At 40.1% G+C, this 24577-nt stretch overlaps 1 protein-coding gene across 1 annotated transcript in view; it reads left to right on the plus strand.

Annotated features, from left to right (window-relative positions):
* Positions 1-24577, plus strand: part of CTNNBL1 (catenin beta like 1) — a 212165-nt gene that overhangs the window by 111148 nt on the left and 76440 nt on the right. Inside the window, exon 11 of the mRNA XM_007518449.2 lies at positions 17373-17554. Within this exon, the coding sequence (XP_007518511.1) occupies positions 17373-17554 (182 nt within the window). The remainder of the gene's footprint in view (positions 1-17372; positions 17555-24577) is intronic.

Raw genomic sequence — 24577 nt, forward strand, 5'->3', positions numbered from 1 at the left:
TTACTTGTTTTACTCTTCCCAAACTTCTGAGTCAAGTGGTTAATGATTTTAAAAATAATTATTTTATTTTTAAAAATACAAATATATTTCTAGGTAGTTAAATCTATATTTCTTGTATTAGCAGAAAATACAAATAATGTCTGAATTTGAAATTTTATTTGTAGATTCATTTCCACTTCTGGTGCCCAATTCCTTCTCCCTCCCTTCCTCTCTCCTTTTCTTTTTTTTTTCTTATTTTTTAGTGTGTGTGTGTGTGTGTGTGTGTGTGTGTGTGTGTGTATGTGTGTGAGATAGCACAGAGAGATAATGGAAAGCAAAAGGGAAGGAGAGGGAGAGAGGAAATCAAATGATCCACAGCACTGCTTCACTGCTCATGAAGCTTCCCTCCTGCGGGTGGGGGCCTGGGGCTCAAGCCCAGGTTATTGGACTTGTTAATGACCTGGTACACCACTGCCTGACTCCTGTACATGGCTAGTTTTTATAAATATTGCATCAGCATTTGCAGAAAAGGTATGTCACTGGACTATAAAATGTATGTTCTAAATTAATTTTGTATATATTTTCAACTCTTCTATAGTCATTCTTTGGATTAATTTGTCAAATTCTTAAAGTATTAGTTTCTCAGCTACAGTTGTGTGTTTCTTTTCTTCGAGTTTTTTTGCCAGTATATTAACTTACTCAACAAGTATATGCAATTTTTTTATGGAGATATATTTTAATATCTGCAATAGACAATAAGCTAGTAACAAGAAATTCTCTGAGGTAATAAATATTACAAAAATCAAAATGAGAGACTTGGCACTCTTGGGGAGGAATACAGCTGCTTAATGACTTTCACTGAAGTTATTAAGCTGAGTTTTTTTAATAAAAATGTTTATTTTGTTCTATTTTTAACTACTTTATTGGGGACATTAATGGTTTGCAGTACAGTTGTTGATGCATGGGTATGTAAATTATTTTTATCTTAATCTTGAATCATATATTCTGTCAATATGAAATAGCCCTCATAGCAAGTAAGGAGCTTGTCTTGAATTTTCATAAATTTGTATTAATCTATTGTATATCCCTGTTCCATCATTTTTTATTTAGTCTTTTATCTCATTTTATTTTATGTGATTCTTTTTAAACTAGGATTTTTTTTTTGTCTTTTAAGTAGATGGATTTACTTTTAATTGTAATAACGATTATATCTGGCCCTTTGTTTATTTTATACTAATGATTTCCTTGTAGTGTGTCTTTTGTTTCTGTCATTATTTTCTTCCTTCTGTGGAAATATGGAAATTACTCTTTTCTATTAGTTGTTTGTATTTAACAAGAAAAACAAAAAACAAAAAAAAAACCCAGCTCCATTGCTTTGTCTGTGAACATTTGAAATAATAACCAGCATCAAGATATACAGCCATCTCTTCTCATTCTCCTTTTCCCACATATTGACAGGACAGAGAGAACTTGAGAGGGAGAGAGCAAGAGACACATGCAGCACTGCTTCACCATTTGAAAGCTTACACCCTACTGATGGGGACTGGTGCTTAAACCTGCGTACTTGCACATGGTAATGTGTGCTCAGCTATCTGCATCACTTCTTCTTCTCATGCTTGCTGCTGTGGGAACATTTACCACCCTCACTATGCTGTGAGACTCTTGGAGACCAGCGGCCAGCTCTTCTTCTTTGTACCAATGTTCTAGGAGTACTTATACATTGGGCTTCCAGTAAATATTTTCTAAATGAATGAGGAAAACCAGAGAAGTACTTTTGCTATTGTAGTGTCAGTAGATCACAGCAATAGTGTTCCTGGCAAATCCCATAGACAAACCCAAAGAATGGGAAGTGACTTAAGCCAAAGATCTGAGAACTCAGTTCCCAGCTTGGAGATACTTAGTTCTATTTTTCCTTTGAAATATTTTAGTGGATGAGAACAGGTCACCGAGTGGTTGTGAACCAATCTTCAAGGCTCCGGGGAGGCCACTTGTTAGCTCTGGTCTTGGCCATCCTGCCATGTTTAGCTGTGCCTATGCTGGCCTTCCGTGTAGAAGTCAACAGAAGTGCCCACACTTCAGCTTACCCGCCTCTGGAATATTTCTTCTTCTTCTAGCGTTTGCCCTTCTTCCGTAGCCAGTCAACAGGTCAGGTTGAAAGCTGTCAGGAGCTGCTTGTTGCTGGCTTTGAAAGTGGCTGGGATCCATGTGGATTCAGTCGGCTAGGAAGGATCGTCAGTTTCCCCAATGAATGGGTACTCACGGGATGCACCACGAGAAGGTCGATCCAATGCATCCCTCTGGAATATTTGAACTTCTCAACTCTCGTCTTCCATCATATTCCTGGGTATTTCGTGTGATTCAGGCTTAACTTAGAATTTCTTAAAACTTGTTTTAACTTGTGGTTCACAGAAGTCCTTTATGCAGATATGTAGTCTCTCAGCTTTTCTTTCTACACACCCTTTGGTGATCTAGTACCTTCTGCCCTCACCACGCAGACCATTTCCCTCTGGCTTGGCCTTCTACCCAGGTGTTATTCTAGTTGTGGGGTGACTTTTTCATTTCTGTCTTAAGAGTGACAGGATTTCAACTGTATAACAGAATCAATAAGGGGGAAAGAGTGATTTTTTTTCTGTTGTTATTTCTCTCTCCCCCCCCCCACGCCCTCTCTCCCTCCCTCCCTCCTTCTACCTTCTTCCCTTTCTCCCTCCTCTCTCTCCCTCCCTGTCAAAGGACAAATGAAGATATTTTGGTAAAGAAGAATTTTGAGGTGGGCATTTGGTAGCACACCAGGTTAAGTGTGCATAGTACAAGGTATATGGACCTGCATAAGGATCCCAGTTCAAGCCCCTGGCTCCCCCCAACCTGTGGGGTGGGGGTGGAGGTCGCTTTACAAGCTATGAAGCAGGTCTGCAGTTGTCTATCCTTCTCTCTCCCTTTCTATCTTCTTCTCCCCTCTCAATTTCTCTCTGTCCTATCCAAAAAATCTAAAAAATGGCCACAGGAGCAGTGGATTTGTGGTGTAGGCTCCAAGCCCCGGCGATAACCCTGGAGGCAAAAAAAAAAAAGAATGTTAAAGTGATATTTTTAAATGGAACTCATGCTGTGTAGAGTGCAGTGGGTAGCCATCTTAGAATATAGGAACCCCTGCCAAAAGGATTTTCTTACTTTTCCATAGAGTTTGGATAAAGAAAGAAAAGAAATGGAGCGGGAGGTAGAAGGCACAGAACCTCTCCAGCAGTGTGGAACTGTATAAAAGAAAAGACAGGGAACCAGAACTGCTCATGGAGAGAATACTACCCCTCTGTGGCAGAAAACTTGGCCTTTTTTACTCGCTTTGTTAAGTGTCACAGGTAGGTCAGAGAGAGATTGTTTGGTGGCCAGTGGGTAGCTGCAGAAGAACTGAGACTTAAGCTTGAACCAAGTGGAATGTCCATAGTCAGGGAAAAAGTTGAACGAAAAACAAAATTTATGAACATTAGATTTGAAAGTGTACAGTTAAACAAAATGATCAGATTTAGAGGGTCCAGTTCACAGAAATAATACAAATTATTAGTCCATAGAGGGGGGCTATAGGAGGAATATAAGGTGGAGGTATAAAATTGCCTTCCTGGATGCCTCTGGATGGAAACTGGTTTAGATTTCCATGTTCTTAGTTAGAGGTGTCTCTCTTTGCTAAGATGATTGCCACAAATAGAAGATTTCAGTAGATAGGGTTTAATTATAGTCTGTGCAACAAATCATTTGCTTCTTGCTACCACAAAGCACATTTTAACAGTATGTCCTTGTATCAAATGGTTCAGTGTTCTTTAAAACACACACACACAAAGCCAGTGGGAAACAAAAGAATTACATTGTCAGTTTCCTTGAAAATGTTGACATGAAGATTATTACTTCTGTTGTAAAGCCCTGTTCCAGTTAGAAAAAGAAGAGACCACTGTGATCCCTGGGGATATATACAAATGCAGCTTGCAGCTGCGTGACAAAAACATAGTTGACCCATCTTGGTTATTAACTATGTAGCCCGCCCACCCTCAAAAGGGGGTTGGGGAGGCTCATAGGCACAACCACTTCAGAAACCACCCTTTTTTCTTCCCATTGTAGTTTTGAATACTATTTTCCTTAATCTAAAGAAAAGCCCCTCTGAGCCAGAGCTCATCTGCTTTGTTGTGTGTGTGCAGCCCTAGCTCGAGTCCCTGGTATGTCACATGGGGATACTGTGGCGCTTCAGTCTGTGGTGTCTCTACCTCTCTCTCTGACTATCTGTGGAAGTCAACCAGGAGTAGTGAGACCCCAGCAACAACTTCCAGATAGAAAGACTGAAACAGAGATAGAGGTTCAGAGATAAAGACGCCATAGCACAGACGTTTCCTTCAATGCCATGTGGTCCAGACTCAAACCTGGGTCAGACACATGACAAAGCAAGTGCTATCTTGCCCACCTCAAACTTGAATTTTTACTCTTTTGGTTTTTTTCCTTTGGCCTGTATTGCCTTAGTTTTTAACGAAGACTTGAAAGTCTGGGTCTGGGTGGTAGCGCACCTAGGTGAATGCACACATTACTGTGCACAAGGATTAGGGTTCAAGCCCCCAGTCCCCACCTGCAAGAGGAAAGCTTCTCGAGTGGTGAAGCAGTGTTGCAGATGTTTCTCTGGCTCTTCCCCTCTCAACCCCCCCCCCCCTCAATTCCTGGCTGTCTCTGTTCAGCAAATAAAGATAATAAGTTTAAAATAAAAAGTTACAAAATGTAAAAAAAAAAATGAAAGTCCAAATTCTGTTGCATTTTTATTTTTGTGGTTCTTTCTAGTTTTTTGTTTTTGGTTTTTGTTTGACCTTTAGTCTCCCAGATTCAACTGCAAAATCAAAATGATAATGCAAACCTTTTAGAAGTCAGCTGTGCTTCCTGATGGTGCTGCATACAGTTTGTTCTCGAGCTCCACACACACTTCCTGCATATTGTTTGTCCAACAAGCATTTCCTCTCTCCACTGAATATTATCATTCTCCCTTAGATAAATAATAGTTGTTTGCACCTGTCCACTGGGAAGCAGAAAAACGCGTGAAAAGCAGAAAGTAATCCTTCTAACAGCCTTCTAGTCTGGCATTACCTCTTCATAAGTGGGGAAGTGCCGTGGCTAAGAAGACAGATTAAACCACAGCAACATCTACCTGACAGGAAGTAGTGCAGAACCTGCCTGAACCCTTCCACCAGACTTCATAGCTGCAGTTGGTTGACTTCCGTGTAGTTAAACTGCATGTAAATAAAGTATATGATTCCACCACCGCAAGCATAGTTAACACCTGTATTGGACTTCCTGCACTCTTCTGCAATCCCTGACACCTCTCCCCCTATCTTATTGTCTCATTCACATGCTGATGTTTTCCTCTGCTATCTTGTACACATCCCATATAGTTAAAATAACTTTCAGTGTTCATGCATCTTTTCCTTCTGAATCTATTTTATTTTTACTGATGATTTTTCACCCTTTATGGTTAATGCATTCCTGTCTCATTGACTGAAAACCAGATACTATGATGAGTGGGTTTGTTGTTTTATTATTTTTTTTTTCTCTTTTTTTTATTGGGGAATTAATGTTTAACATTCAACAGTAAGTACAATAGTTGGTACATGCATAACATTCCCCAGTTTCCCATATAACAATACAACCCCCACTAGGTCCTCTGTCATCCTTCTTGGACCTGTATTCTCCCCACCCACCCACCCCAGAATCTTTTACTTTGGTGCGATACGCCAATTCCATTTCAGGTTCTACTTGTGTTTTCTTTTCTGATCTTGTTTTTAAACTTCTGCCAGAGAGTGAGATCATCCCATATTCATCCTTCTATTTCTGACTTATTTCACTCAACATGATTTTTTCAAGGTCCATCCAAGATCGGCTGAAAACGATGAAGTCACCATTTTTTATAGCTGAGTAGTATTCCATTGTGTATATATACCACAACTTGCTCAGCCACTCATCTGTTGTTGGACACCTAGGCCGCTTCCAGGTTTTGGCTATTACAAATTGTGCTGCCAAGAACATATGTGTACACAGATCTTTTTGGATGGCTGTGTTGGGTTCCTTATGATCTATCCCCAGGAGAGGAATTGCAGGGTCATAGGGTAGGTCCATTTCTAGCCTTCTGAGAGTTCTCCAGACTGTTCTCCACAGAGGTTGGACCAATTGACATTCCCACCAGCAGTGTAGGAGGGTTCCTTTGACCCCACACCCTCTCCAGCATTTGCTGCTGTTACCTTTTCTGATATATGACATTCTCACAGGAGTGAAGTGATACCTCATTGTTGTCTTTATTTGCATTTCTCTGACAATCAGAGACTTGGAGCATTTTGTCATGTGTTTCTCAGCCTTTTGGATCTCTTCTATGGTGAATATTCTGTCCATGTCCTCCCCCCATTTTTGGATGGGGTTATTTGTTGTCTTGTTGTTGAGTTTGGCAAGCTCTTTATGTATGTTGGTTATTAAACTCTTGTCTGATGTATGGCATGTAAATATCTTCTCCCATTCTGTGAGGGGTCTCTTGGTTTGGGTAGTGGTTTCTTTTGCTGTGCAGAAGCTTTTTAATTTGATGTAGTCCCATAGGTTTATACTTGCCTTAGTCTTCCTTGTAATTGGATTCGTTTCATTGAAGATGTCTTTAAAATTTATGCGGAAAAGAGTTCTGCCAATATTTTCTTCTAAGTATCTGATAGTTTCTGGTCTAACATCCAAGTCCTTGATCCACTTAGAATTTACTTTTGTATTTGGTGAAATACAGTGATTCAGTTTCATTCTTCTGCATGTTTCAACCCATTGTTTCCAACACCATTTGTTGAAGAGACTCTGCTTTCCCCATGTAATAATAGTCTGGGCCCCTTTGTCAAAGATTAGATATCCATAGGTGTGGGGCCTCATTTCTGGGCTCTCAGTTCTATTCCACTGGTCAGTGTGTCTATTCATGTTCCAGGACCAAGCAGTTTTGATGACAATGGCCCCATAATACAATTTGAGATCTGGGAGTGTGATGCCTCCTGTTCTGTTCTTTTTTCTCAAGATTGTTTTGGCAATTCTAGGTCTTTTCTGGTTCCAGATAAACATTTGTAGCATTTTTTCTATTCTCCTAAAAAATGTGCTTGGGATCTTGATGGGGATAGCATTAAATTTGTAGATGGCTCTGGGTTGTTGTTGTTGTTTTATCTTTGTAAGTATTTTTGAACTTTGTCCTAGGATGTGATTCAATTACTTGGAAATAGTTTGTTCTCTTTGAAGTGAATTCACAAACTACTTTCGTTTGGGTAGGAGAAGAGTAGCCTTTTCGTCTATGACTAATTTGGCCACATTACTGGAGCAGTGTCCCTGAGTACTCTACTCGATGCACTGTGAACTAAGACTCTTCTCCAGTGACTGGCGAGAACACAGTTTCTTGTTGTAAGCTTTAGGCATTGTTTCTCCTTCTCTCAGGTGATTCCTCTCTATAAATGTGATTAGTTTATTTGAGTGCATGTTCCAGTTAATACTCAACCTAAGGCAAAGGAGTCCTGCTGCAGGTCTTTGTGCTGCCCCCACTTTAGATACTCTGCCTAGCTGAGTACTGTGAACTCGAGCTGTGTTGACATTCAGGTCCCTACTGTGTCTCCCCCCTGCTCTCAAGACCAGGAGACTCTCAAAACAGCCAGTTGAGCTCATTTATAGGTGTTTCCTTCTCTCAGGGGTTACTGTCTTCTGCTCCCTGCTGTCATGTGTCTGGAAAAAAGAAAAAAAAAAAAACATTGTTTTTCTAGATTTTGTCCCTTTGCTTAATCGGTGAAGGGGTAGATGGGGATATCAATCCAATCTCTTTTATTCCATATTGGCCTGACATGTACATCCAGTACTATGTTGAGTACTTTAAAAAAGACACCTAAATTGTAATCTCTTAACTATTTGTTGATGCAGTTAACTGGTGTATATTGATCTTGTATTAAGTAATACTGCTCTGTCACATATGCAGTCTTCTCATAAGCTCAACCTGGACATCACTACGCTGCCTCACAGGCACCTTGAATTCAGTCAGAATTCAACCCTTTTCAGGCATAGCCTACTTTGTCTTCCTTGCCAGTCTCTCTGCTTTTAATATATTTTTCCTCCTCTGCTTCCTGCCCTCCTTCTACAATATTGTGCCAACCCACTGTGGCAAGCATAATTTTCCTGACACACAGCCATTTGACGTCATGTTTTGCTGCTGCCCCTCTTGCTCTTTATATTCAAGCAGCATCATACACCACTTCCCTGAATGTTCTGTGTGTACTCGTGTCTCTGCGTGTGCTATTTCTTTCTGCTTAAAATACCCTCTCCCTGCTTGCCTTTCTGGGAAAGACAACCAGAGAAGCTTAATTCAGGCAATGTCTCCATTGTGAGACCTCTCTGATCCATAGAGTCAGCCTTCTTTCTTACATTTATATTGTTTTATGTACAACTCCACTGCATTACTTGATGCCTCCTCTCCCTATACTTGTTGCCTACATGTCTGTCCCCCCAGTGAAGAAGTGAGCTTGTTGAAAGCATGAATTGTTTCTGTATGTACATCTTCAAATTAGTATCTCACACTTGCCAGATACCTCATAAATGTTTAATGAAAGAACCGATGAAAAGGTTGGGGAAAGAGCATAATGGTTATGCAAAATGACCTTCATGCCTGAGGCTAAAGTCCCCTGGTTCAATCCCCAGCACCACCAGCAGCCAGAGCTGGCCAGTGCTCTGATTGTGGGGGAAGAGAGTAAAAGCAACAACAATAATACAGATTCGACTGAGAGAACATGTTCACTGCAAAAGTGGACAAACCCCCTGTCCCCAGCAACAGTAGTTCCACTCTCCGTCATTTTCCACAACCACCCACTCTTCTGGAGGCTAACATTCACATTGGTCATGGCATGATCGACAACCTGATGAACCTAGACAAGACTAAGATAAACTACTTGTCCTCCAGTAGAATAAATATTTCAAATAAAGTCAACCCAGGAAAGTCAGGCCAAACAGCTATTGATTGCTAAAAGCCTGAACTTAAGCCAGATGAATATTCCAAAGTTCACCTCCATGCAGCTTGTCTAAATGGGGATCAATATGCAATTACTGCCCCCTTTAAATGTGTCTTACACTGCCGACCTGAAGAAGGGTCCTGCTTTTAAAATGTTTTGTTTGTTGAGTTTGCTTAGGCAGGAAGAAAGAAAGAGATTTGGCTAAACTAGAATCTTTACCTTTTAGTATTTCAGACAATTCTGAGTCATCCGTGAAATGGTTTGAATGTATGCCGAGTGGTAACTGAAGGTGCCCTGTTACCTGACCGCCATTCATTTCAAGAGGCTTTTTCCTGAGTGACTAAACAATGAGAATATTGTATCTCAGTTTTCCTAATTTCTGTTGCCATTATTTGCCCTTGACGCAACCATGATACATTCAAGTTTATAAAGTAGGATGGTGAGGTTCAGCTGCAGTGCAAACAAATGTATCACTTACCTAGTTTCCTGTAGAATTTCATCTTGATGATAAAAAAAAAACTTCCCTGCTGAACATGGAACCTTGTATACTCTGCTCCTGATATTTAAGATTTCATGTCTCACAATTATGCCTTTTTCCTACCACTACTGTACTTAGCCCTTTGTCATTTTCCACTTACACTTTTGTCATACCACTACTGTCCTCCCTGCCCCAAAACTGTCATTCTAGTTCTTTTGTCACACTGCTGCCAGATTAAGCTTTCTAAAGTGTATCAGGAGCTGGGCAGTAATGCACCAGGTTAAGCGTACATAGTACAAAATGCAAGGACTGGCGCAAGGGTCCCTGTTTGAGCCCCTGGCCCCTCACCTGCAGGGGGTTCCCTTCACAAGCAGGTCTTCAGGTGTATATATTTCTCTCCCCATCTCTGTCTTCCCCTCAGTTTCTCTCCGTCTTATCCAACAACAATAGTAACAACCACAACAATGTGGAAAAAAATGGCTGTCAGGAGCAGTGGATTAGTAGCAGGCACCAAGCCCCGGTGATAATCTGGAGGCAAAAAAAAATAAAATAAAATAAAATAAAATAAAGTGTACCATCTAGTACCCTTCTGTTCTTAAATAGTCAATGGCTCTCGGCATCCATGCCATGGAGCCCAGCTTCCCTAGTAGCACTTTTAGGACTTGTCCTATCCTATTTCTGCCTCCTCCTTCGCAGGCATCTTCCACCACTGGTCATTCATAGCTACCTCTTGTTCCCTAGTCAGCATGTCCTTACACACCTCCTGTACTCTGCACATACTGTTTATCCATCGCTGCCTTCAGTTCATCATCTCCCACCCTCCCACCGCCACCTGGAAATACTCATTCTTCAGTTTCAGTTCAGAAGTCATCTTCCATCTGATTCCTTCACTGACTTCTCCCAGCTAAAGTTCATTATCTCCATCTCTTAATCCTCAATTTAATTTCCACTATTTTGGGTTTTTGAATTCCTAGCAGCTAGTGTAGTGCATACTGCGTGAAGACATAGATAAATGCTCGGTGCTTGCTTTTTCTCCTTTTGAATTTCATAGTTGGGTGGAGTGTTGTTTATGAATGTCTACAGTTGTTTTGATTGAGCTCATAGCAACATGAATCAGGTTAAGAATATTCATGATACATCCTTGATCTTTTGAGATTAGGATCAAGTAGAATAACCAACTTTCTTGGTTTTTCCAAGGGATTTGTTTTTTGTTTTCTAAATATCTATTTATTTATTCCCTTTTGTTGCCCTTGTTTTATTGTAGTTATTATTGTTGTTATTGGTGCCGTCGTTGTTGGATAGGACAGAGAGAAATCGAAGGAGGAGGGGAAGACAGAGGGGGAGAGAAAGATAGATATCTGCAGACCTGCTTCACCGCCTGTGAAGCGACTCCCCTGCAGGTGGGGAGCCGGGGGCTCAAACCAGGATCCTTAGGCCGGTCCCTGCACTTCGTACCACCTGCGCTTTCCAAGGGATTTTCTTGGGGGTGTGTGGTAGTTTCAGTGCTAATGGTGGGACAGTCTCCAGTAAATCAGGGTGATCGAGGGCCAGCGGCTACTGTGAGCAAGCCTTCTCTCTCCTTTTCCCCTCACTGGTTTCTGTGCTAACTGGCTGGTCTGACCCAACATAATATTTTCTGTCATTGTGAGCACTAAACTAATGTGGTGCTTTTAATACTGTTGTCTCTGCAAAATCATCCAAGAGGGATAATTTTGTTTCATTTCTGAATACACTTTCTTATGTTTGTTTTGCTTTGCCTTCTTTGATTTGGGGGTAAGACTCAATGAAGACCTTTGGGTTGTGTCATTGTCACCTTTCTGAGCAGGCTTACCTCCTCTTGCCTAGTTGTTTATCTCACTTCATTAGTTTTTCCTCTTTTTAGAAAATGTTTGGTTTCATCACCATTAACTTCTCGACTTCATTAATCATAAAAATATGATTAAACTTTCCATATTAAAAAAAATTGAACCTACATGCTAGTAGAGTATGAGTAACCCACATTCACCCCTCCTACCTTATGACCTTTCAAAAACTACATATCTCTGTCTTTCTTCTCCTATGCTCCAGTAGTACATCATTCTCTCCTCCCCCCCACACACACACCTACTAGCCTCAGAGCAAATATTTTGAATTATGTCTTTTTAACTCAAAGTCAGCTATTTACATAGAGGCCCTATTATGATGTATACGCTATAGCCCTTGTTTTCCTCTATCAGCTGAGCTAGGAGCACTGCTCCTTATGCTTCACATATGTTGGCCACTTTTTTGTCTATGCCAGCTGCCAGCTTGTTTCCACCTAAAGACTTTCGTGTGTGTTGTTCTTTTGTGCATTTAACGTCTTTCTTAAAATGCACATTATAGATTTTTATTTCCTCCAGGATTATTCAAATACACTGCTCCTGGAGGCTATTTTTTCCCTTTTGTTGCCCTAGTTGTTTATCATTGTTGTTGTTGTTATTGCTGTCATTGTTGTTGGATAGGAAAGAGAGAAATGGAGAGAGGAGGGGGAGATAGAGAGGAGGAGAGGGAGATAGACACCTGCAGACCTGCTTCATTGCTTGTGAGGTGATCCCCCATAGGTAGGGAGCCGGGGGCTTGAACCAGGATCCTTAACACTGGTCTCTGCACTTTGCTGTGCTACTGCCCAGCCCACTGCACATGACAGATTTATCATTCACACCTCAACACAAATGTAACCCCTAGAAAGACCTTCCTAATACCTAATCTAAAATAACCTCTCTAGTCATCCTTTAGCTTTGCTTCATTTCCATCACACTTAAACTATAAGTATCTTATTTTTATTTGTTTTCTACAGTTAAAGCGTAAGCTTCTTGAGACTTGATCTGTACTGTTTACATAAGAGATATCTAACAGATGTTTGTAGATTGAATAATATATGAGAAGAAATTATATGGTCACATACTTTTTCCTAATTTGATAGTGATTTAGTCTTCCTAAATAAGCTTAACGGTTCTGAAAGGAGAACCCATGTTAATGTTTTGGGTTTTTTGCTTGTTTGTTTTTGACACAGCTAGAAATTGAGAGGGAAGAGAGTGATATAGAGGGAGAGAGACACCTGCAGCACTACTTCACCACTTGTGAAGCTTTCCCCCTGCAGGTGGCGACCAGAGGCTCAAACCTGGGTCCTTGTGCACTCAATGCATATGTACTCACACATGTGCACTCAGCCAGGTGCGCCACCACCTGACCTCTGCTCTTTCCTCTGTATCTCATAGAATGATAAAGTAAACTTTACTATATATAGTTATAGAAAATTATATTCCTTAGAGAATCTTTAAGAGCAGTGGTCATTGGCAGAATTATTCTGTCTTTTGGCTTCAGAGGGGGAAAATAACTTTTATGCTTTCTTGAAAATGTTTTTTTTTTTCTAATGCAAAAAAGTTACTACATGTTTATTATGGGAAAGTGAAAGGTACTAAAAAATAGAGGAAGGGGAGTTAGACGCCAGCACAGTGGGTTAAGCGCATGTGGTGCAAAGCGCAAGGACCGCCATGAGGATCCCGGTTTGAGCAGATCTGCAGGTGTCTCTCTTTCTTTCCCCCTCTCTGTCTTTCCCTCCTCTCTCCATTTCTCTCTGTCCTATCCAACAATGACAACATCAGTAACAACAATAATAATAACTACAACAATAAAAAAAAGAGGAAAAATAAGGTACACAGAAAGACATTTGGATATATATATATCCACCACCTTTTCGTAATAAAAACATTCAGGCTCAGAATAGAAGGGAACTTCATCAATAAAGGACACTTAAAAGAAATTCTGAATGCTTTGCCCCTAGGATCAGAAATAAGATAAGGATGTCCACCATCTTTTCATTGTTGTACTGTATTTTCCAGCCAGGGTAATTAAGCAGGCAATCAAAATAAATTAAAAGCATCTAGGTTATAAAAGAAGTAAAATTATCTGTTTAACATGAGCTTATGTATACACAGTTCCAAAGAATCCACTAGAAAGCTGTTAGAAGCAATAAATGAGCTGAACAAGGTTGGAGGATATGAATAAGATTTCTTTTAAATCACTATTATTTTTGTACATTTTCAGTGAGCTGGCCAAAATCAAAACTAGTAAAACAGTTCCATTTACGTTACTATCAAGATCGAAATATTCAGTAATACATGTAACAAAAGAAGTATAAAATTTTGTTTTAATTTTTTTAATATTTATTTATTTATTCCCTTTTGTTGCCCTTGTTGTTTTATTGTAGCTATTATTGTTGTTGTCGTTGTTGGATAACACAGAGAGAAATGGAGAGAGGAGGGGAAGACAGAGGGGGGGAGAGAAAGACAGACACCTGCAGACCTGCTTCACCGCTTGTGAAGCGACACCCCTGCAGGTGGGGAGCCGGGAGCTGGAACCAAGATCCTTCCGCTGGTCCTTGCACTTAACCCACTGCACTACCACCCAACTCCCAAGAAGTATAAAATTTATTCTACCTGCAGGAAAGGTCACTTCAGAAGTGGTGAAGCAGGTCTTCAAGTGCCTCTCTGTTTTTCTCCCTCTTAATCCCTCCCTCCTCTCTCAATTTCTCTCTGTCTTATCCAATAAAATGGGAAAAAATGACCAAAAAAAAGTGTAAAATTTATATCCAAAAACAATAAAACACTGTTGAAATAAATTAAAGATCTAATTGAGTGGGAAGACCTTACATTGTTCAGATGATAGTACTGCCCAAAATGAGCGACAGACGCAGCATAATCCCTATTAGAATCCCAGTTATTTTATTGTAGAAATGGACAAGCTAATCCTAGCATTCATTGCAAGGGATGTAGACTTAGCCAAACTCTTCTGGAGAAAAGGAGAGTAGTGTAGGACTCTCAGTTTCAATACTTATTAGAACACAGTGAAGTTCAAGCCACAGTAGTCCTAGCATGAATCAACTAAATACAAAGATTTATTTATAGAGACCAGAACATTGTTCAGCTCTGGCCTGTGGCTATACTGGGACCTGTACCTGGTCTCACAAGAATGTAAGTCCTATGCTCTTGAGTTACAGAGCTGTCTCTCCAGAAAAGATGAAACTTTTTTTTTTTTTTTTTTACCATAGTAATGGTCAGCTCTGGTTTATGCTGGTGCTGAGGATTAAACTTGAGAGCTCAAACCCTCAGGTTTAAGAGTCATTGTGTAACCACTAGGCTTTCTCCCCAGCCCAACTTTTATTTTATTTTATTTTATTTTTGACAGAGTACTAGTCAGCTCTGGCTATTGGTAACACTGGGCATCAAGACTGGGACCTCTCACATGAAAGACCACTGTACACTTAGAATAAAGCACAAGTGTAAATTTCCATGACATTAGATTTGGTTTCTTAGCTATATGGGGCAGGGGGGGGGGAAGGGGTAGACAAATGGTATTTTATCAAAATTTCAAATGTTTATGCTTCATGTCAAGAAGGTGAAGGTTGAGGAGGTATTGTAGTAGTAGAGTGCAAGATTTGCATGTCTTAGGTTTGGGGATTGAGTCCTGGCATTGTATATACCAGAGTGATACTCTGCCTCTCTTCTTTTGTGTGTGTTAGGGGTGGGTGGGGATAAGAGGAGCTACATAATCCAGTAGAGCATTTACCTTACCATGCAATTTTACAGTCTTGGGTTCATACCACATGGGAGCACCGTAGACAGCGTAAGTGCATAAGTGTGTGTGTGGCGGGGGGGGGGGGGTAGATTCTGTGGATGGTGGAGATGTTCTATGATAATCTTTCCATCCCTCCTCCTCATCCTCTTCTTTTTTTTCTCTCCCTCTCCCCAAATAAGAGTTCAAAAAAAAGTGGTCTAAGCAGTGATATTGAGCATGTGTGAGACCCAGTGCCACATTAAAAAACAATGGTGAAAAGACAACCCTAAGAATATAATATTTTTAATCATATATTTGTTAAAGGAATTTGTATGCAGCATAAAGAATTCTTACAGAGTAATTATAAAGATAATTAAGTTAATTTGAAAATAGACAAAGAATGTGAATAGTCATTTCTCCTAAGATATACAAATAAATGGCTTATAAGCACATGAAAAGAAGCCTGAATTTTAAGGGAAGTGCAAATCAAAACGTTAATGAAATGTCACTTAATTCCCACTAAGGATAGCTAGAAACAAAAAGTCATATGTAAAGTATCAGCATAAATGTGGAGAAATCCCAACACTTACAAATTGCTGACTATTAAACGGTACAGCCATTCTGAAAATAAGTTCCTTAAAATAGTTCCTTAAAAGGTTAAACATAGAAATATCATATGCCCCCAAAATTCCACTCCATGTGGAATACGTATACCCAAAAGAAAAGGAGTGGGAGGGGCATTGGCACACCAGGTTAAGCACACATGGGCAAAGTGCAAGTACCAAGGCAAGGATCCCAGTTAGAGCCCCTGGTTTCCCACCTACAAGGGGTTTGCTTCACAAGCAGTGAAGCAGGTCTGCAGGTGTCTATCTTTCTCTCCCATTCTCTGTCTTCCCCTCCTCTCTCCATTTATCTCTGTCCTATCCAACAATGATGACATCAATAACAACAATAAGAACTACAACAATAAAACAACAAGGGCAGCAAATAGGAAAATAAATAACAAAAAATATTTTAAAAAAAGAGACAAAGAAAGAAAAGGAAGGAAGGAAGGAAGGAAGGAAGGAAGGAAGGAAGGAAGGAAGGAAGGAAGAAAGAGAGGGCACATACAGAAACTGGTAGCCATTTTATAGCAGCATTATTCACAGTGGCCAAAAGGTAGAAACTACCTAAATGTCCATCCATGGATGAATGGATAGACAAATGGAACATATCCATACAGTGGACAACTGAAAAATCAATGCATATTATAGCATGAAAATATGCTCACTAGAAGAAGCCGGTCACAAAAGGCTACATATTGTTTGATACCACTTATTTGAAATATCCAGAAAAGGCAAACCTGCAGAGACAGATATAGTAGGATCAGTGGTTGCTTAAGACTAGGGTGGAGTGTGGTGGACACGGGCATGATTGCTAAATAGTAGAGGATTTCTTGTCAAGGTTATGGAAATGTTCTGTAATGTGATGTGGTGGTGATTGCACATATCTCTGGATTATATATACCAGGGCCCATTGAGGTGTGCATTTTAAACAGATGAACTATGTAGTATGAGAATCAGTTAACTTGATAAAGCTGTTAAAAGGGAAGACTTTTTTTTTTTTCATTTTATTTGGGGGGTTAATGATTTATAGTACAGTTGTTTACACATGGACACAGCTTCCCAGTTCCATTAAATGGGTGCCTACAAAATACTCTTGCCCCACAACCTAGGGCCCCACCCCACCCCAAGCCCCCTCCTCCATTCCTTCCCCAGAGTCCCTTACTTTGGTGCAGTACCTCACCCCACAGTCCCAAGTTTTTCCCTGTGTTCTCCCTTTCTGCTCTTAACTCCCGAGTTCTACCTACATGTGAGGTCATCCAATATTCATTCCCTCTTTTGACTTATCCCATCAGAGGTGAGGCAGATATTGGGATTTTAGAGTTTCTGGTCTAATATCTAGGACTTTGATAGTTGACATTGGTTCACCAAGCATTTGTCACATCGCTCAGTCCATTTTGTCCAACTTGTTCCTATATATTTGATTTTGTTGTTGTTGTCGTCGCTGTTATTTGTTTTCTTGAGTCTATTCTACCACAGATCTTTTGTGTTTATCATTCTGATCATTAAAAATGTGTTCATTTTATTAGACTACTAGTTGTATAATGTTTCATTTAGATATTCCTTAATATATTAACTTTCTCATTGATGGTTATGTAAGTTGCTTTATTTTTATTTCTTTTCCCCATCATAATGAATATATATATATATATATATATATATATATGGTTGTTTGGTTTGGTTTTGTTTTAAGACTAGAATGTCCTCCCATGAAATCCCTTTTGTTCACAGAGAAAAGAAAATCTCCCGGAGCAGTGCCCTAAAAGTACTGGACCACGCCATGATTGGACCCGAGGGCACAGACAACTGCCATAAATTTGTGGACATTCTTGGCTTACGAACCATCTTTCCTCTCTTTATGAAATCTCCCAGGAAGATCAAGAAAGTGGGAACCACTGAGAAGGAACATGAAGGTAGGAATCTCTGGAAAAGTCAGCCTAATTTAGGTGCACTGGGGAAAATCGGAGAAGTGAGAGTTACTTTGAAAGACTATGATGTGCAGTGGAGAAGTAGACTTTCAGGAGGGAGACTTCTACCTTTTTCTCATCTGTCTTATTTTCTATGCCTAGAAAAACCACCTGGACAGCTCAGCTCTCTGATGGCCTTTGTTGTACTGGGTTCTCTTGGATCCTGGAGGTTCCATTTTCTTGTGGTCTGCTAACAAGCCTGTGTGAGGGTTTTGTTTTCTTTAGTATAATTTGTAGCGAGGTGTCTCTCTGATGGAAAACCCTTTTGAAAAGAGTAATGAGGTGGCAGTACATGTCACCTCCAGAGTGGCGCTTTCATGTATTTCTGTATTAAAGTATGATTCAGCCAACATCAGGAATTGCCGAAATAAACTATTTACAACCCAGGTTCCCCTTTTTATGTTTTTCCTTCCGGATGGTATGCACTCCCAGCAAAATGCTGCCATGAATTGTGATGCCGTAAGCAGAGTAGTTACTGCTTGGCCAGCCTCTTCCTCCTGTTGTCTAGTGGCCTGCCACATCCCTCCCCCAGTAACTACCCTGGGATGTCAGGTATTTATGAGCGTTGGCAGTTCTTCTGGACATTTGCACGTGGGAATTTACATGAGGAAGGATTAAGGGGTTGGGATGCTGGGGAGGGGCATGTGTGAGGAGGTGGCATTTGTAAAAAAGGGGGAAAGCCTGAGCTAACTTGCTAACTAATTTAGTTGTCTTATCAGGAGTTATCATGGACCCTTTGGTTTAAATACCTTTTTTTCATTAGTGATTGCCAGAATTCACACAAGTGTCTCGAGGATCTTTTGCACTCCTCATCCTCCTAGAAAAAACTATTTTTGAGAGTTGCTGTCTATCTCTTCTTATATTGACTTGGCTTAGTCTCTTCCAACTTATAATGACAAAAAGGAGGGTGAGGAGATCTGTCTTTAGAGGTCACCTCCAAGAATATCTTATCTAATCAAATCAATATTCCAGAGACAAAGGAGAATTGGACAAGGGAGAAGCTGTGGACTGAAATCCAAGAGCAAGTAGGATGTTCTGTCATTTCAAATCAAAGCGAACTAATACTAGTGATAACTTGTTAACCCCACTGCAAATGGAAAGAAAACTCAGCAAAATGATAAAAGGAGGGAGTGGGTAGTTTTGGAGATCTAGTAGCTAGCATTTTGGAGATGGTAACTGTTCATTGGAAGCCTCCCACATTCCTGGCACTACTACATTATGTGCTATCTTATTTAGGCCTCAAAATTATGAAGTAGACGGCAGTTGCCTTATGGCTGGTTTGTTTTTAACCAGAGTATCTCAAGAAATCAAACTCCACTTCTACAGCTAACTAACTCTATGACTTTAGCCCTGTATACTGCATGTCCCCTCCCCCTTTTCTTTCCTTTTTTTTTTTTTTTTTTTTTTTTCTTTCTTCTGGTTTCAATAGTAAGGAAACTGGAATAGTGAATAGAAGCTCTGATATTTGTATCTTTAGATTCTGAGACACAGATCCTGGTTACCAAGACTTGGTCGTATAATTCAAGAAACTCCTCAAAGCTGATCTGCTGGGTTCTGTTGAGAGACTTGATGCTACATGCTGAACATGCTTGAGGAAAACAACCCTTAGCAGGCTTTTGGTTTATGTGCATGGCACTGAGAAGAGAAGTGACAGATTCAGTGAGCAGCTGTTTTCCTTCTGAAAAATGTGCCCGGTGGCGTGCTGGTAACAGTACATTTGCTTTAGAGCACTCACATTAGGAATTGATAACATTATATTAGTGAGGGCAATGGCTTGGTAAGACAGCTCCTGGAAGGCATGTTTGGACTGTAATGGCTGGTAGGATCAGCTCTGCATCCTGAATACAGCTATACTCAGAGAAAAATGAACCCCAAGGAGAAGATACAACCATGGACCTTCTCTCACCCCTACTTCCTGCTGCCCCTGGCAAATGGGCACACAAACCATGAATGAGTTTTAGAATGAGAACAGAGTCAAAGCAGAGCAGGGACACGTGTGAGGCTTCTTTATCCTGTCTATCCTCTAGTTTCCTTCCTGGGTGCCATCCCCTCAGATGTGAGTGGACTAGCTTTGTGTTCACCAGGGCACGGTAACTTCAGACCACCAGAAGTGTCAGCATTGATGCTCAGACCATTCCTGTCCTTCAATATCAGCCTGAGTCCCTCTTCCACGTGTAGTAGTCTTACTCGAATTTGATATCCTAGCTAATTTTTTGTCACTCCCAACCAGGTCCTTAATTTTGATGCCACTACCCCCAAGGGATTATGTCATGAACCCCTAGACTAAAATAAAGCCTCCTATTCAATGAAATCTTGGTTCCTGAGCTTTGCCTTTATAACCCTTAAGATTATAGAACCACTGAGCTTGTCACCTCTGGGTCCTAGGTTGTAGCCCAATGCTTAGCATATAATGGATACACAGTAAGTGTTTATTGACCCCTTGAGTGAGAAGTCATTGCCCTAAAAGACACTGAGGACCAACATGGGCTTGATCTCAAACTCTGCTAGGATGAAGTCAATACAATTCACTTCATTTCTGATTGATAGTTGTCAGTCATATACCTGGGTTGAGTACTCAGTTATCCACCCCATCTTATTTGGAAGCAAATGCAATTGGACTGCTAGCTGTAAATTCTACTTTGTTTCATAGGTATATAGAGTATGACAGAAATATGCCTAGAACCTTCACTCTTAACATTGTTGTCGTAGAACTCTGGTAATGGGTGTGGTGTGGAACTGTACACAGTAAACTTACAATCTTGTAACCCACTATTAATCACAAATAGAAAATGAAAAAAAGAGAAAGAAAATAACCTTATTGTGGACAGAACTTCCTTATAAACAAGACTACCCTATAACAAGCTTGTTTTGGTAATCCAACAACTCCTAATTAAGCACTTTGGGTTGGGATTCATCTTACCTATCCAGAAACTCTGAAATACTTCCCTGCATGTATGATATTTGTTTTCTTCCTTTTTCCTTCATCTCTCTTTTTAGCCAGAGTTTTGTTGATCCCTGGCTTATGGTGGTGTGGGGGGATTGAACCTGGGATCTCAGAGCCTCAGACATGAAGGTCTTTTGCATAACCATTTATTATATTGCCTGTGATTCAGTTTCTGTCTCTCTCTGTCTCTCTCTGTCTCTGTCTCTTTCTAGTGAGAGAAAAGATCTTACTTTATTGTTTTGGGGATTAAATTCAACTGAAGAAATAGCCTTAACTAGATAAGCAGAAATTTCTTCTGAATGAGATAGTTGTATTTCAATTTCCCCTTCTTTCTCAGTAAAACCTAACTATGATTAAATTGGTTTTTTTTTTACTAGTGATTTAATATTGACTTATGAAATCATGGGATAACAGAGGCATAATTCCACGCTGTTCCCACCACCAGAATTCTGTGTCTACATTCCTTCCACTGGAAACTGCAGTAGTTCCAAAGTCACAGATTTGGGTTGACTATTATTTCTATGACTCTCTGTCTATACTTATATATATTTGCCTTTTTTTTCCTATGGTCCTGCCTTCTTTTCCTTTACTACTTACAGATGTCCTTCTTTTTTCCTCTTTTCTCTCTGGGTCCTGGTGGAATTAGAGTTCAGAGCCTTTGGTCATGTTCCCCTAGCATTTCTCCCATTCTGGGAGCATGGACCAAAGTTCTTTGCAGAAGGTGGGAGTTCTGGCTTCTATAATTGCTTCTAAACCTCAGGCTTGCCACATACCAGGATTTGTCTCTAAATTCATCCTGGTCTAGTCTCAGCCCTGTTGAAGTCTTAGGACCTCCCTCAATCTACTACAAAGGTATTATAGTATGGTATGATACAAATGGATCCTCTGCTTATCAACCATGTGACTTTGAACATATTCCTAAACCCCAAGCCTCAGTCACGCCACCTATAAAATGGTGAGGTTAGAACACACACACACACACACACACACACACACACACACACACACACACTGATCATGAGGATCAGATGAGATGAGACATATGTGCTTAGTATAGATACCACAAAAGAGTAGACACCTTATGAAGTACAGATTCTTTCCTCTACCAAACCTGTCCTGTCTTTCCTGGTCTTAGTCATAGATACCATATTTCTAAGAAGACACAGGCAAAGAGATTGCCCACACCTTGGCTGGGGGAGGAACATAAGAGAGTGGGATTTATGATAGACCTGCTATCTAATTGTCCCATGATAGCCACCCCAAAATAGGCAACCTCATTCTTGATGGAAATGTCAAGAGTCAAAATAAGCTAAATAGTGATAGGACATAAAAACTTCTTTGTTCCCAAAGCCAGCAAAGGGGATCCAGAGAGGAGGAGTTCTAGATTCAGGTGGCATAAGAGGGGAGGAGAGAAGCAAAACCATTCTTATATATCTATATGAATTGCTAGTAATTTACTTGCTCTTTTGTGAGTTGGATAGATAAAGAAAAGAATTATTGTAATTGAAAGCTATTCAGGTTTATAGAATGAAATTTTCAGAAATAGATCAGGGCAGGTACTTCACTTGGGGAATGGATTAGAATGAAATAATTTGCTTCTAGCTACAGTAACATGATTGGCTGCCTTCTTGGTTTTATAAAGACTAGCACAATATATACTGTCTCCTTGGCTTTAAGGAATAGAAGGAAAGAAGAAAAGAGCTGGGGTCCAGATGTGGCATTTGGCCTTTACTTCCTGTCTCTTTTTAAAGTTCTTATTAAAATGGGTAGAATTTTCCTTGTATTGCTTCACTAGGTAAGTGAGCTATTGAGTTTACAGCAGTTCTAGTTAATTGCACTGTTGAACATGGTTGCCCTGGAGGTTGTTGTGAGTTTTCAGGGGCTGAATTACCAAGCAATGTGTAGGTGTGCAGTGTACATGCCAAACATTATGCACGTGGTTCCGTATCAACAGCAATAGAAATTGATAGTGTGTCAGTGCTTTAAAAAAATACTGGATTTTTTTCTTGTCATTTGAAGACAATTGTCAATGATTCTGGTGGACACTACACATCAGGAAGCATGTATTTGTCTGGTGTTTTTTTTGGAATCCAAACAGTAAAGGAAGTGTAGGCCAGAGCTCAACTCAGCTAACAGGTTAGCAGAGGGGAGTAAAAAAACCTTTCTGCAGTTGGTAAAGAAGGGAGTTAAGCCAATTGGAGTGAAAAATCAACACTTTTCAGTTTCCAGTTTGGACTGTGGTGAGTGCATGGCATTGTTCAGGATAATTTTTTTACTGAGGTTCCTCCGATATTCAGATTTTGGCAGAGACCTAGTACGTGACTGGTCCCAGAGCAAAAGGAAACAAAATGGGGAGTCAGGCTGTAGTGCAGCAGGTTAAGCACAGGTGGCGCAAAGCGCAAGGACCGGCTTAAGGATCCTGGTTCGAGCCCCCGGCTCCCCACCTGCAGGGGAGTTGCTTTACAGACGGTAAAGCAGGTCTGCAGGTGTCTATCTTTCCCTCCCCTTCTCTTGATTCTCAGATCTCCAGCCTTATCTCTATCAAGTTTTAGTTGACACATCTATTTAATAGAAAATGTTTCCACCTCAAACTCAGTTTCAAAGGCATGCTTATTCCTTCACTGTTCATCTCTTCTGCTCTTCCTACAATCCAACCCAAGACAAAAGCCAATGCTTCAGGTTTGATATGAATATTTCCCATATAATCTGTAAATTCTACCTTATATAAATATTAAATAAGTTTCAGAATGGGAAGAAAAAAACAGTTTTGCATCTATTTACCAAAAAAAAAAAAAAAAGCACATAATCAAATACAAAGACAAGAGTACCTCATTATTAAAAGACTCATTTGACAAAAGGAAGATGATGGCACAGGACACATGGCACTAAAATTGTAACCCACCAATTTATTACCTACAGTCAGCATCTGTAGGAATTCACAGATGCCTGCAAGGTTGTTATATGTCTCCCCGTCTTGTTCTGATAGAAAATTTGCAAGACTCTAAGTAATTATGAGTTGTTTTTTTTTTGTTGTTTTTTTTCCCTCCAGGGTTATTGCTGGGGCTCAGTGCCTGCACTACAAACCCACTGCTCCTAGAGACCGTTTTTTCCCATTTTTGTTGTTATTATTGTTATTGTTGTCATTGCTGTTGTTGGATAGGACAGAAAAATCCTTTTTTATTATTATTGTTTTTATTTATTTTTTTTTACCAGAGCACAGCTCAGCTTTGGCTTAGGGTAATATGGGGGATTTAACCTGGGATTCTGGAGCCTCAGGCATGAGAGTCTCTTTGCATAACCGTTATGCTGTCTTCCCCTGCCCTAGAACAGAGAAATTGAGAAAGGAGGAAGGAAGATTCTGTCCTTTGGAATAAGATAATATTTGGGAATCAGTTTGTTGGAACACTAACTTGCATGACCAAGTCACCATAAGTGAGCTATGCTCTAATAGGTCCCTCCCTTCCACTCCCCTCTCCCGTCACTTCCCCTCACCACTCCTCTCCATTCTTCTTCATTCTCTCATAATTCTTTTTTGTTCTTTAATGAAATTTGAATTGATGTTTTGGTACTGTCACTTGTTAACTGTGACTTTGTTTAACTTCTAAATCTATATTTTCTCAATTGCAAATTCAGTTCATATTGTAATCTATCTTATAAGGGTGCAGTGTAAAGTCTAAATAATCTCATACAACTCACGTTCTTAAGCACAGTGCCTGTTTCTTTAATATTAGATTGGAGAAAGGATGGATTTCCCATTTGTGTTCCTCTTCCTTCTGCTTTGTTGATAATATTAGAAGTTCTTGCATGAAGAAATACTTTATTATTCTGGATCTGCCATAAGTAGAGGTGAACTGTAGACACATCAGTACTGTGTGGAGCATAAGACAGAAACCTTCCTCAGAGAGAGCACACCAGAGAATCCACACCTCCCATTTCTCCTTAATCTATAAATAGAATTCAAAAATTCTTCCCTATCCCTGCTTTTTGTGTTCCCTCAGCTTGAGAATCACAAAAGATTGGTTTCA

This window comes from Erinaceus europaeus, chromosome 1 (assembly GCF_950295315.1).
Source record: "Erinaceus europaeus chromosome 1, mEriEur2.1, whole genome shotgun sequence".
Lineage (NCBI taxonomy): Eukaryota > Metazoa > Chordata > Mammalia > Eulipotyphla > Erinaceidae > Erinaceus > Erinaceus europaeus.